At 44.0% G+C, this 13,058-nt stretch overlaps 1 protein-coding gene and 2 non-coding genes across 3 annotated transcripts in view; 1 reads left to right on the top strand and 2 right to left on the bottom strand.

Moving 5' to 3' along the window:
• The first annotated feature begins 57 nt into the window (after positions 1–57).
• The window catches only part of LOC144673272 (uncharacterized), a 74,222-nt gene continuing 61,221 nt past the window's right edge, over positions 58–13,058 (top strand). Inside the window, 1 exon segment of the mRNA XM_078535188.1 lies at positions 58–525. Within this exon segment, the coding sequence (XP_078391314.1) occupies positions 139–525 (387 nt within the window). The 5' untranslated portion in view covers positions 58–138.
• Positions 7,766–7,847, bottom strand: trnas-cga (transfer RNA serine (anticodon CGA)). Its single transcript has one exon. It is a non-coding gene; the product is annotated as a tRNA-Ser (tRNA).
• Positions 10,075–10,156, bottom strand: trnal-uaa (transfer RNA leucine (anticodon UAA)). Its single transcript has one exon. It is a non-coding gene; the product is annotated as a tRNA-Leu (tRNA).

Genomic DNA, 13,058 nt, shown 5'->3' with positions numbered 1-13,058 from the left:
TCCCATCAACATATTCACACTGACGAGAGACCGTTCAGCTGCTCTCACTGCGGAAGTGGTTTCAGGCGATCATCTGAACTCACTGTACACCAGCGAATTCACACTGGGGAGAGACCATTCCTCTGCTCCGAGTGTGGGATGGGATTCACTCAATCAGCCAATCTGCTGTCACACCAGCGAGTTCACACTGACAAGAGACCTTTTAAATGCATAGACTGCAGGAAATGTTTTAAAAGTTCTGGAGAACTGATGCGCCATCAACGAGTCCACACTGATGAGAGACCTTTTAAATGCCCAGACTGTGGGAAGTGCTATAAAAGATCTGGGGATCTGATGTCCCATCAATGTATTCACACTGATGAGAGACCATTCAGATGCTCTCACTGTGAGATTGGGTTCAGGCAATCGGCTCAGCTCACTGAACACCAGCGAATTCACACTGGAGAGAGGCCATTCACCTGCTCCAAGTGTGGGAAGGGATTTACTCGGTCATCCCATCTGCAGACACACCAACGAGCTCACAGTGTGGAGAGACCATTCACTTGTTTCGTGGGTGGGAAGAGATTCACTTGGTCATCCACCCTGATGAGTCACCAGCGAGTTCACAAATAATTACAGTGATTTTATTTTGCTGTTAATCATGCCCAGGACTGAACCATGTTCATTGGGGTCTGTTTCTGCTGATATTAATGAACTCCAGCCCAGTTATAATGGTTAATATTTTGGATAAAAATCAAATAAATCAGCTTTGTTCTGAACGCACAGTGTGGTGAATCTTCTAATATCTCTAACAGAAGTTAGTTTCTTTTGAAGTGCTCTCCCTTTCCCCGTATCCTCCTCCTCACCTCAAACAACAAGTATGAGAAGCTCATGAAGGTTCTTTGTCACTAAAATTGAGACAATCCGATCAGCTGCCTCTGCTTCTTCCCTCCCTTCCACTAGCCCACCTGGCCAAACTGTATCTGAAGCACCTTCTTGTCCAAGCTCTGCACTTGCATCTTTCTCCAGTTTCTCTCCTATCTTCTATCTCCTTCAGCTCATCTTGTCTCTGAGACGTGCCTTCGGCTTCCTTGACACTATTCTCACTAAACTGCTGACCATCCAACTTCCACATTTTAGACAATATACTTAACGGTTCTCTCTCTTTTCGTACTGTCCCTCTCACCTTTAAATCCACTATTGTCTCTCATCATAAGAAAATCCTTCGACCCCACCATCCTCCTCCACTCTTTTCTCTAACTTTGTACTTGCCGGTAAACTGTTCAATCTCTAATTCTTTTCCAGTTTGGATCAAAGGTTCCTGACCTGAAGCATTCACTCTGTTTCCCTCTCTGTAGATGCTGTTTGACCTGCTCAGAGTTTCCAATATTTTTTGTTTTGAGGTCAAACAAATATACGAATTAGGGGCAGGACGAGGCCACTCGGCCCCTCGAGTCTGATCTAATTGAACTGATTTAATTGTAACCTTAACTCCACATTCCTGCCTATCCCTGATAACCTTTCACCTCCTTGCTTATCAAGAATCTACCGAGCTCTGCCTTAAAAATATTGAAAGACTGTGCCTCCACCGCCTTTTGAGGAAGACAATTCCAAAGACTCATGACCCTCTGAGTGAAAAATATTCTCTTCAATTCTGTCTTAAATGGGCCACCCCTTATTTTTAAACAGTGACCCCCTAGTTCTAGGTTGGATTTCCACCTAGGGTGTTACAGTATTTTGATTTTGGGTCAGAGTGGATCAGTTTTCTCTGGAATGAGACAACAGTAACTGTCACCCTGTTCGACATGAAACTAAACTCACTGTTAATTCCTCATCAGTAACAATGTTAAACACAAAGTTTCCAGCCGGGATTGAACCGGGGACTTTCTCATATAAAGTAAACGTGAGAATCACTGCACTGGGGAAATGAGTGTGAATCCCCCCGGACAGAGGGGAACAGACCATCCATCTCTAGCTCTAATTCCCAAACAGAAAATGCTGCCAAGAATCAGCAAGTCAGGCTGAGTCTGTGGCCGCTCTCAGCGTTTGAAACCGTCACAATGCCCGGGTGATTGACGGCAGCTCAGGACCAATAGGAAGAGAGGGCGGGACTGGTCCTCCATCCAATCGGAGTGAATGGAGGGGCGGGGCCAGGCTGTGACTGAAGCATGCGCAGTGCGGGTAATGGCGATGGGGAGACGGGTCCACAATGGGTAAAGGTGGAGATAGCGGGGCGGAGGGAGCGATGGATCCGGCGCGTGGACCGAGAGGCTCCGGAAACATGTGTAAACCGCAAACCCCGGAAATAAACTGACCGGTCCCCCTCCCCAGTTTGCATCGAGCGGGGCTGCAGCTCCCAGATCAATGAAGAGCCGGTTTAAACCAGAAGACATAGAAGCAGAAATTAGGCCATTCGGCCCATCGAGTCTGCTCCGCCATTCAATCATGGCTGATAAGTTTCTCAACCCTATTCTCCCGCCTTCTCCCCGTAACCTTTGATCCCCTTACCAATCAAGAACCTATTTATCTCGGTCTTAAATACACTCAATGACCTGGCCACCACAGCCTTCTGTGGCAATGAATTCCATAGATTCACCACTCTCTGGTTAAAGACGTTTCTCCTCATCTCTGTTCTAAAAGGTCTTCCCTTTACTCTGAGGCTGTGCCCTCGGGTCCTAGTCTCTCCTACTAATGGAAACATCTTCCCCACGCCCACTCTATCCAGGCCTTTCAGTATTCTGTAAGTTTCAATCAGATCCCCCCTCATCCTTCTAAACTCCATCGAGTATAGACCCAGAGTCCTCAAACGTTCCTCATATGTTAAGCCTTTCATTCCTGGGTTCATTCTCGTGAACCTCCTCTAAACCCTCTCCAGGGACAGCACATCCTTCCTGAGATACGGGGCTCAAAATTGCTCACAATATTCTAAATGTGGTCTGACCAGAGCCTTAGAAAGCCTCAGCAGCACATCCCTGCTTTTATATTCAAGTCCTCTAAAAATAAATGCCAACATTGCATTTGCCTTCCTAACTACCGACTCAACCTGCAAGTTAACCTTAAGAGAATCCTGGACTAGGACTCCCAAGTCCATTTGCACTCCAGATTTCTGAATCCTCTCCCCATTTACAGAAGAGTCTATGTCTCTATTCTTCCTACCAAAGTGCATGACCTCACACTTCCCCACGTTGTATTCCATCTGCCACTTCTTTGCCCATTCTCCTAACCTGTCCAAATCATTCTGCCGCCTCCCCGCCTCCTCAATACTACGTGTCCCTCCACCTATCTTTGTATCATCTGCAAACTTAGCCAGGATGCCCTCAGTTCCTTCATCTAGATCATTAATGTATAAAGTGAAAAGTTGTGGTCCCAACACTGACCCCTGCGGAACTCCACTAGTCACCGGCCACCATCCTGAGAAGGACCCCCTTATCCCCACTCTCTGCCTCCTGCCAGACAGCCAATCTTCTATCCATGCTAGTACCTTGCCACTAACACCATGGGCTCTTATCTTACTAAGCAGCCTCCTGTGCGGCACCTTGTCAAAGGCCTTCTGGAAGTCCAAGTAGATAACATCCATTGGCTTTCCTTTGTCTAACAGACCCATATCAAATGCATTACCTGGTGCCTGGCATTCTTTTGCTTGCCAGTCAAGTTTGCAATTCGATGTTGTCTATTTCAGAGAGCCTCAAGTTAACCAAGGGCATCAATATCAAATACATTAATACTGAATGTTAAATAAGGTAAAGAATTGCTGAGAAAAGTTTGTTTAATTTCTTCTGCTGAGGAGAAGTGTGTTCATAATGATTGAGCAGAAAGCATTGCTGCCTAAGACATTCTGTAGTTTGAAATTCAAACAAACTGAGGCACCAGGCGGAAACCAAGAGTTGTCTTCCTGTAACAAGTGACATGACCTCTCAGTCTAACCATTGGAATCCTCCAAACATTCTGGCAGATCAACACTTTTTCCTAAACAAATATGTATTCTGTAAGATTGCCTTCCCAGAACAAATGCATTTTAAACCAAATGAAAGAAACAAACTATGCCAGCTTTTGATCTTGGCAGGGCTCTGTTGAACTGTAACATTGATTTCCCACTGTGATATAACACCCTTGATTAGCTCCACCCTTGTGGAGCAAATGTAATTAGATTCTGTAAATCAACTCAGAAATAATGAGGTGTTTGATCAGAAAAATGAGCACTTTTGTCAATTCGATATGAAATCAATAGAAAAAGTAAATAATGTTCATATGCATAACTATGTAAGAAGCACTAGTCTAAATCTTCATGGCATTGGGTGAGAGAAACAGTGTTACTTAAGGTAAACTAGGCATGGAATATGCAGAATCTCCTTTTTCAAAAGGGAATTGTGCAATTAATTGATATTCAGAATAATAACAGGTTTACTAAAAGAGGGATGGAAACTGAGATTAATTCGTTTGCTCTTATAAAAAGCTGAACGGGACAAGATTATGGAAGGGCCCCTTATGCCATTGAATAGATACATGGTGCTTTGCCGTTTTATGATTACATTGTTATATGAGTCTGTCTGCAGCATTCCTGACAATACCAGCTGAATTCTATTTCTCCGAAACAGAGACCCAGAGTGCTGCTGCATGACAGAATGGCTTAACATTCCAGATAGGCCTTGGTCAGTCGGACAGCTCACCCTTCATTCTCCCCTGATTCCGTTTCCTAAAGAGTTTGTAAATATTCACAGAACTGGAGACTGGGTTTCCTGTTTTGGTTCCTCCTCCATTTTTCCACCTGCCAATGAACAACATTTTCCAAAATCTCGTCACAATGTTCCGCCTTGCACCATGTTCAGGGGTGAACACATTCAGTTTTGTAGAGACTATAAAGGCCGGGATCGTTTTCTTTAGAGCAAAGCAGGTTAAACTGAGTTTTCATGGTGTTGTTTAAAATTACTGTGCTAAGGAAGGGATCGGCGGCGGGCGGTTTGATAGAGCAGTTAGGGAGAAACTGTTTCCACTCTCAAGGGTCAGTCACCAGAGCACTGGCGTTTTTGATATTTAAATAAAGACAGGCTTGCATTTATATAGCACCTTTCCCGACCAGCGGACGTCTCAAATCGCTTTCCAGTCAATGAAGGACATTGTGAAGTGTCGTCATTGTGATGTAGGAAACCCGGTAGCCAATCACCGCTCAGCAAACTCCCACAAACAATAATGTCATAATGAGCGGAGAATGTGTCTTTGTGACGTTGATTGAGGGATAAATTTGACCAGGAAGCGGGGAGAACTCCCCTGCTCTTCTTTCAAATAGGCTCATGGCATCTTTTACATTCTGGCGCCTAAATCCCGTTCATGTCTCTTCTTTCCAGGCTGAATAAGAAAGGAGGGATTTCACCATGCCTGCACTGAGCCTCGGTTTCCTCGGACATTTTATCGCACCCTGGCAGTTTTTCCTCTTCCTCTGCTGAAGATCGATACAAAGTGATGATGTAGCGTGTCTGCTATTTCTTCTGTTTCAATTACAATATCGCTTTCGTCTGTCTTTTGGAGCACACATTACTACTGTTCTTCATCTTTGAGACGACGAGTAAGTATGTTAACCTACAGCAATAAACAGATTCATTTATTTTGCTAACTGAACGAACTGTTAATATGTCTGTCGAGTGACAGTAGAAAGTGTTTTACAACCTTTACTACATCGGGTGCGATAAAATGTCACTTTTGTTTTATTTGTGGGATGTTCTTTAGTATTTCGAGAAGACCAATTGTCACGTGACCGTATTACGCAAGTGCACTCAAACGTGCGGATTTCGGTAACATTTTCCCGGGTTTCGAACCGGGAGACTATTTGCGTGTTAGGGCCACGACGCTAGAGAAACCCTGCACTGCCGAATTCTCAATGGTCTTAGCTGAAACGGTAACCTGTGCGGCCATGCAGCAGCACTTTGGGTTTTTGTTTTGAAGAAATGGAATTCAGCTGCTATCATTAGGAATGCTGGAGACAGACTGATTTAATAATGTTGCCATAAAATGGTACAGCACATGAGGAGACAATTCGGCCCATCGTGTCTATGGCAGCTTTTTGCAAAGAGCATTCCAATCAGTCCCAATGACCCAAAAATACAGACTCGAAACGTTAACTCTGTTTCTTTCTCCACAGCTGCTGACAGATCGGCTGAGTTTTTCCAGCATTTTCTGTTTTTGTTTCAGATTTGCAGCATCCGCAGTATTTTGATTTATTTTGATCCTGGAGTCTCTTTACTCCGGGATCTACAAAACCCGTCACTTCTCTTCTTTCATTCTCACGCTTCCATTTCTAGTTTGAGTTGGTTTCCCTTTCGGGCTCTTAAACAAATCCATTTGGACGGACAAGTGGCAGCTGAAATTTAACGTAAGGAAGTGTGAAGTGATTCATTTTGGTCGGAGAGGAGAGGCAACAGGAAATAAAGCGTACAGATTTATGTTGCACAGCGAGTGGTTAGGATCCGGAATGTATCAATGCGGCTCAGTTCCACACGCAGGTGAACGAATTTTTACCATCGCATTCACTTCACGCTTTACAACTACATTCACTTTAGTTTTGTAGCTTCATATTAAAATGGTTCAGAGAGAAAAAGCAGATTGGAAAGATTCCTTTTGTATCTTTTTGAACTGGAAATGTCTGAGATGGAGAATACGAGTTAAAAAATGTGACGTGAAAGTGAAGAATTTGATGTCTATCAGTTGCTTTTAGTGATGAATATCTGCCGTGCGCTGCCTTGTCAGTTTCACAGGAGCCGCAGTGATTAGATTGGTGGGTTTTGGAAATGGAATTTTGTAATTCACAGCTTAGGGACTATTTCACCACGCTGTCGATTTCATGTTCCAGCCAAGGCTACGTTGATTTTCATTGGCTGAAGAAATAATTTGTGTCCTATCTCAACATGACATTTTGTCGGAGAAACTTCGCCCACGTGAAAATGGTCCAGAATGAAGAAAATGGCAAAAGCCGCGTGGATATCCCGAGATGCAAGCGCAGCAAGCAGCTTCCTTGGTAGTCCAGTGGTTAGGATTCGGCGATCTCACCGCTGCGGCCTGGGTTTGCATCCCGGCCAGAAGCTAGCCGCTTAATTCTCTTGTTAAAACGACTTTATTAAGTTACTGATTGAAAACAGAAAATGTGTTACAGCTTGCCCGAGTCAGTGGAGTTGGAACTGAAGCTCCGTATCAGAAATGAAAATGTCACATGTGCAACAGGTCGAGAACAAATGTAGATATCGGGCTGGAAAGTAAAAGAATAAAAGAGAAAGGCTGAGATCGGTTGCAAAGCACTGGCTACAACGATATTGGTACAAGGCAGAATATGGGTGAGAATGGGGCTGCTTTTACTGGAGCACTGTGTATAGTTCTGAGAATGGCACCTGATAAGGGTCAGCATTGATTTTGGAAACACGGCAGCGCGGATCCACCAGGATGTGAGTTCTGGAATGTGAGTGGACATTCTACCCGCTGTAAACTTGAGGTCATTCAAAACTCTGCTGCCCGTGTCTAAACTCGCAGCAAGTCCCATTCCCCTATCACCCCTGTGCTTTCTGACCTACATTGGCTCCTGGACAAGTGCTATCTTTAGTTTAAAATTCTCCTGTTTGTTTTCAAATCCCTCCATGTCCTTGACCCTCTCTTTCTCTTTAGTCTCCCAGAACCCCAAAACCTTCTGAGATGTCCACACACCTTGAGATGTGGCAGATGAACGGAAATAGGAAAACGCTGGAGAGTTTATTTTCTACAATTGACCAATAGTTTTATTTGGTTGAAATCGGGAATAATGAGGAAACGTAGTCGGCAGGATTCGAACCTATGTAGGAAGACCCTAATGGATTTCGAATCCATCGCCTTAACCACTCGGCCACGACTACGAGTGTGCTTAGATCATTCATATAAAATAATAGGTGGCTACAGCAGAGCAGGAAGACATTCGCCAGGTCATATTCGTGCCAGATCTTTGGAAGATCCAATCAGCTGGTTCCACACAGGCTCCTTTTCCCCCACAGAAATTCATATTTGTATTGTCTCTCCTTGTTCTTCCCATCAAAATAAAACACCGCACACTCCACTTCAACTGAAGCTTCCCCGTCTAAAGATTTCGTAACACGGCGCGAATACCAGCTCATTGAAACAGTGGGATTCGTGCCCACCCCCAACAAAAGGGTGGTTTTTAAACACAGCATTTAAGACCGCTCGGCCACAATAACATAATGGACGCCTTTTACCTTACCTGGTATTTCCATTGAAATATAGATAGTAAGGAAAAGAGCAGGAAGCAGCTTTCAGGTGCCTCGAACCTGCTCCGCCACTTATTTAGATCATGGCGGATTGCCAACCTCAACACTAATTTCTACCCCATCGATCTATCCCTTTATTTCCTTAGAATCAAAAAATCAATCCATCTTAACCTTCAATGTACTCGCCGACTGAGGATCTGCAGATGTCTGGGCTACAGTACTCCAAAGATTCACAACCCTTTGAGTGAAGAAATGTCTCCTCAACTCAGTCCTAAATGGCTGACACATTATCCGCAGAATGTGAGCCCAGTTCTAGGCGCTCCAGCCGGGGGGAAAACAGCCTCTCACCATGAACACTCACAAACTGTCTCAGAATTTCACACTTTGCAAAGAGGTAAAGGAGACCGAGACAGAGACAGGGAGACTGTGGGGGCGAAAACAGATATACGGAGACAAAGAGAGACAGATAGAAACAGAGTTGGCTCGACACTGAAAGGAACAGATACACGTCACCATTGATAACTTAGATTGAAAGACGGAAAAGAAGAAGAGAATAAAAGACTTACATTTAAACAGAGCCTTTCACGAACTCAGGGCAACAGAAAGTGCTGTACAGCCGATGGAATGCTTTTGAAGTGTAGTCAGTGTTGTAATTTAATGACACAGAGAGACAGTTCGACAAAAATGCTGATCGAGCAAATGACAAAATGTGATCTTAAGAACTACACCTCAATGTAAACATTTCATTCTATGTTTCTAAACTTTTCATTATTTGTTTGATCAGATTCAGCAGGTAGAATCCTTGACAAAACAGGGACAAAGCATTCCATTTCTATAAGGCCCGCGTTCAGCCTTCCCTTTTCTAGAGTAAAGAGCTTCAGACTGTTCAGCCTTTCCAGGTGATTATAACATTTGGAATTGAACTTTAATTTTCCTATTCCTTCAGAGATATGGCCGCAGTAGAAACAGTTCCTAAGGTCTGAGGGATTTCAGTTTGGACTATTTATATTTACAAATTCATTCTCTCGGTGTGTCCATTGCCTTAACTCCTCCACCACAAGGACTCGGTTTCTGTCTGATTTAATGTTGCTCAGTGTAAATGTCAATCATCCCCCACTTTGTAACATACGGGCACTTAGGCGCTGAGCAGTCTCCATTCAAAAACAAATAGAGCCGGAATTCCCCTCTTTCATGTTTTAAAGCTGCTCTTTTTTGTTTGTCCGATTTTAATATGAAGCTACTCAACTAATATAAATAAAGTTTTGATTGGTAAAAGTGGGGAACTGAAGCGCATTGACACACACACAGGAACACATACATACATATAAGACCGAGAGTGACAGAGACCACAAAGATATCACAAATTGGTTAAGTTTTGTTTTCACAAATCCGACAGCAAATTCCGTAAGTGCTTGTAGATGAACGGCAATAGGAAAAAACCAAAGTGTTTGGCTGTGTTTTTTATTCCATTGAACAGATAATTAGTTCTGTATCTGCAGGCGCCTGGTTAAAATCAGGAATGAGAAGTATAGTCGGCTGGATGGTACCCTGGGTGGGGACAATCCATCACCTTAACCACTCCGCTTTCGCCTACAGACCCTATGCGCTCACCAGTCGGGGTCATATAAAATCACAGAATGATTACAGAAGAGAAGGAGGTCATTCGGCCCGTCATGTTGGCTCTTTGGAGGAGCAACTCAACTAGTCTCACAATGCCGGCCTTTTCCCAGCCGCCCTGTAATTTATATTCACATTCACATTTTCTCTCCTCGGAATTCCGACCCATCGGAAACACCGCTCACTTTCCTGCTATTAATTTTAGCAGGAAAGCGATTTGCACAAAGTCCCCAGAATTATCGTCTGGTAGTGGTGGGATTCGAAACCACGTCTCGTTAGAGACTGGAACTTAAGTCCAGCGCCTTAGACCGCTCGGCCACACTACCACGGTGCTTACAGCCAATCATCGTCATGACTGGTATCGGCACTGAATGAGAACATAAGAAATCAGACCAGGAGTCTGCCAAAAGGCCCCTGGAGCTTGCTCAGCTACTTCATAAGATCACGGAGGATCCTGGGCCTCAACACCAATTTCCCAGCCGATCCCTTTAGCCCTTGATTCCTCTGCTGTACCTCGTCTTTGTGGCATAAGTGGTGAGTGTGTTCCGATATTAACTGAAAACTTGGTGGTTTGACATCATCCGGCAACGACAAAAGTCTCTTCCTCACCCTCTTCCCTTCCTACTTCCATTGTCGTCACAATTCCGGATTGTGCGCTTTGATCTGATGAAAATATTCCCCAAACTTTGTCAGCCATCTGTTGTCCAGTATGTTCTCACACAAACAGACGTTTAAATATTAATGTCAAACACAATGAGAATAAAAATTGTTCAACTGCGTGCACACATCCAATTCATGAGAAAATATAGGATTCAAAGCTGCGAATAGAAATTAATTCTCTGAATATATTAAGAGAACTGGAGCACACCATTGCACCGTGTGAAGTTCCATTTAATTTGTGGAAGTGACACAACTGGTATCAAGATAACCGGTATTAAAATAATCTTAGAATCAATATAAAGAAACGGTACAAAAAGGGAAACAGTTACAATAATAATGCAATCAATACAATAAAAACATATTAATCTGCCATAATGACAATCCAGAGATATTCGCGAATATTTTCATTTAGAGTCGATATTTCACAGACAGAATTCCACCTGGAGTCGCTCAAGGGCTCCACCTTTGACCAAACTTACAGAGCAGACAGTTCAGCGGTGTCACAGGTCAGAGCTGTGTCGGGAAACTAACAGATCTTTTCATTATGTTATTGTGGTCTATTGTAAAGTAGGTTTATGGTGGTGAGTGTATGGTTCTGTCTGTGTGATTTAATTGAATTAGGGCCAGATAGACTGCAAGCTTCAAATTATATAAATAAAATTAGGGGCAAAGGGTATTTTAAATGCTATTGAGTGAACATGGATGAGGTCTTAGCACGTATAGTGTGAAGGAAATTCGCATTTTTAGATAAGTGAAGCAAGGTAAGAAAGGCCAAGTAGTGTATTTATTTTCCCAAAGGTACTGAGCATGTTAGCAACATGAAAATTTTTTGTATCCATGGGAAAAGTAAATTTCCACATTTACGGATTAAAGAGAGAGAAACATATATGAAGAGGAATGGAAGGCGATGTTGGGGGGCCATGTAAGATCTAATAGGACTGTGCAAAACAACCTTGGGGAAGCCTCCAGCCAATTTAGCAGACGCCTGCTGTGTCCAGTAACCAAAGGTGGAGGATAGCCTTTGGAATTCCACTGTCGAGTAGGCGCTGTGGTAAATATGCTTGCTTGCTATTTAAATTTTAAAGCTATTTTGGACTGCTGCCCTAAAGAGGGTGAATAGTTGGGAGTGAGGTTAATTAGGGATTTTGGGATTTGTTATAGTATTAAGTAACTGTAATCTTATGCATGTGTTTGAAATCATTCCTTTTGTCAATAAATGTTTTAACTTTGTTTTAAAATCTCTAAAGGTGTTAGTGGACTCATTACTTCTGAATTCAGTGCACAAATCTTCTCGTAATTAATACAAATTGTAAAACCGTTGTGATAGCGTGGCCACGTTTCCTTGGTGGATTTGGTCCGCCTGGCCTACATCATCGGCTAGGACAGCTCAGCTGGGGATTGAAGGAAACTTTACTGTGTCATGACACTGCATCGCACATGATGCTACATTTATAACCATAAACTGACGCTGTTATGGAACAGAAGATTAAATAGTGGACTCTCGGAATCATTGCATTTCATGGTCCAATGAGCGATCAGGTTGGCTGATTGTTCTGAAAAGAACTGACGTCATTTTTCTTATCAATTAACCGCAGATATGAGCAAGGTGCGACGAAACACAAACATGGCTGACGCCAATTGGCCCGGCAGTGGATGACGCCACAATGCTTTCCGCACGCCATTGGACGGTGATTGGTTATTACCCGCATTGATTCAGGTGCGGGAGATCATGGGCTATCTCCAGTCTCTGCTGAGCAGTGAAGTTTGAGCCGCCTGTGATCCTGACTCAGCACTGTGACCCCTTGGCACCTTAATGGTGCCGTGCGCCCACTGAGAATGTCCGAGACTGGGGAAAGGACCGAGAAACTGGGAAGTGCAGCGGTGGAGGTTAATTATAAATGCAGCATAGAGTGGAGAGATGTCCTGAACAGTCGAGTGGGAGAGAGTGGGAGAGAGAAACAGATTAAACACTAACACTACCCTTTCTTAAATATCATTCCGAGCCCTTCAGGTGAGCCAGCAATTTTTCCCTCCCTTAATCTTACAATGTTCATCAACAAGCGCCTGAACTCCAGGATTTTAAAGGAAAAACGGCTCTGCATCAGAAGGAAAATGTTGGAAGATATGGGGGCTGACCAGAAATCTCTGTTGATATTCCCGTCAGGGGTGGGGGTGGGGGGTGGGGGGTGGGGGGGGGGGGTGGTGGTGGGTGCTAATGAACGGGTCTCTGAGGAGATGCAGCGAAATCCCGGGGTGATGTTCAGTGATCAGGAGGATGGCATCAGAGGGAATGGAGCAGGGAAAGAGGGTACCTGGGGTGATGTTCAGTGAGAGTTCAGGGAGATGGTATCAGAGGAAATTGAGCAGGGAGCGAGGATCCCTGGGGTGATGTTCAGTGAGTTCAGGAGGATGGTATCAGGGGGAATGGAGCAGGGAGAGAGAATCCCTGAGGTGATGTTCAGTGAGTTCAGGAGGATGGTATCAGAGGGAATGGAGCAGGGAGAGAGGAATCCTGGGGTGCTGGTCAGTGAGTTCAGGAGGATGATATCAGAGTGAATGGAGCAGGGA

The sequence above is a fragment of the Cetorhinus maximus genome, unplaced genomic scaffold, assembly GCF_964194155.1.
Source record: "Cetorhinus maximus unplaced genomic scaffold, sCetMax3.hap1.1 HAP1_SCAFFOLD_323, whole genome shotgun sequence".
Lineage (NCBI taxonomy): Eukaryota > Metazoa > Chordata > Chondrichthyes > Lamniformes > Cetorhinidae > Cetorhinus > Cetorhinus maximus.
Note: the sequence above shows the minus strand (reverse complement) of the source record. Positions and strands in the feature narration are given on the sequence as shown.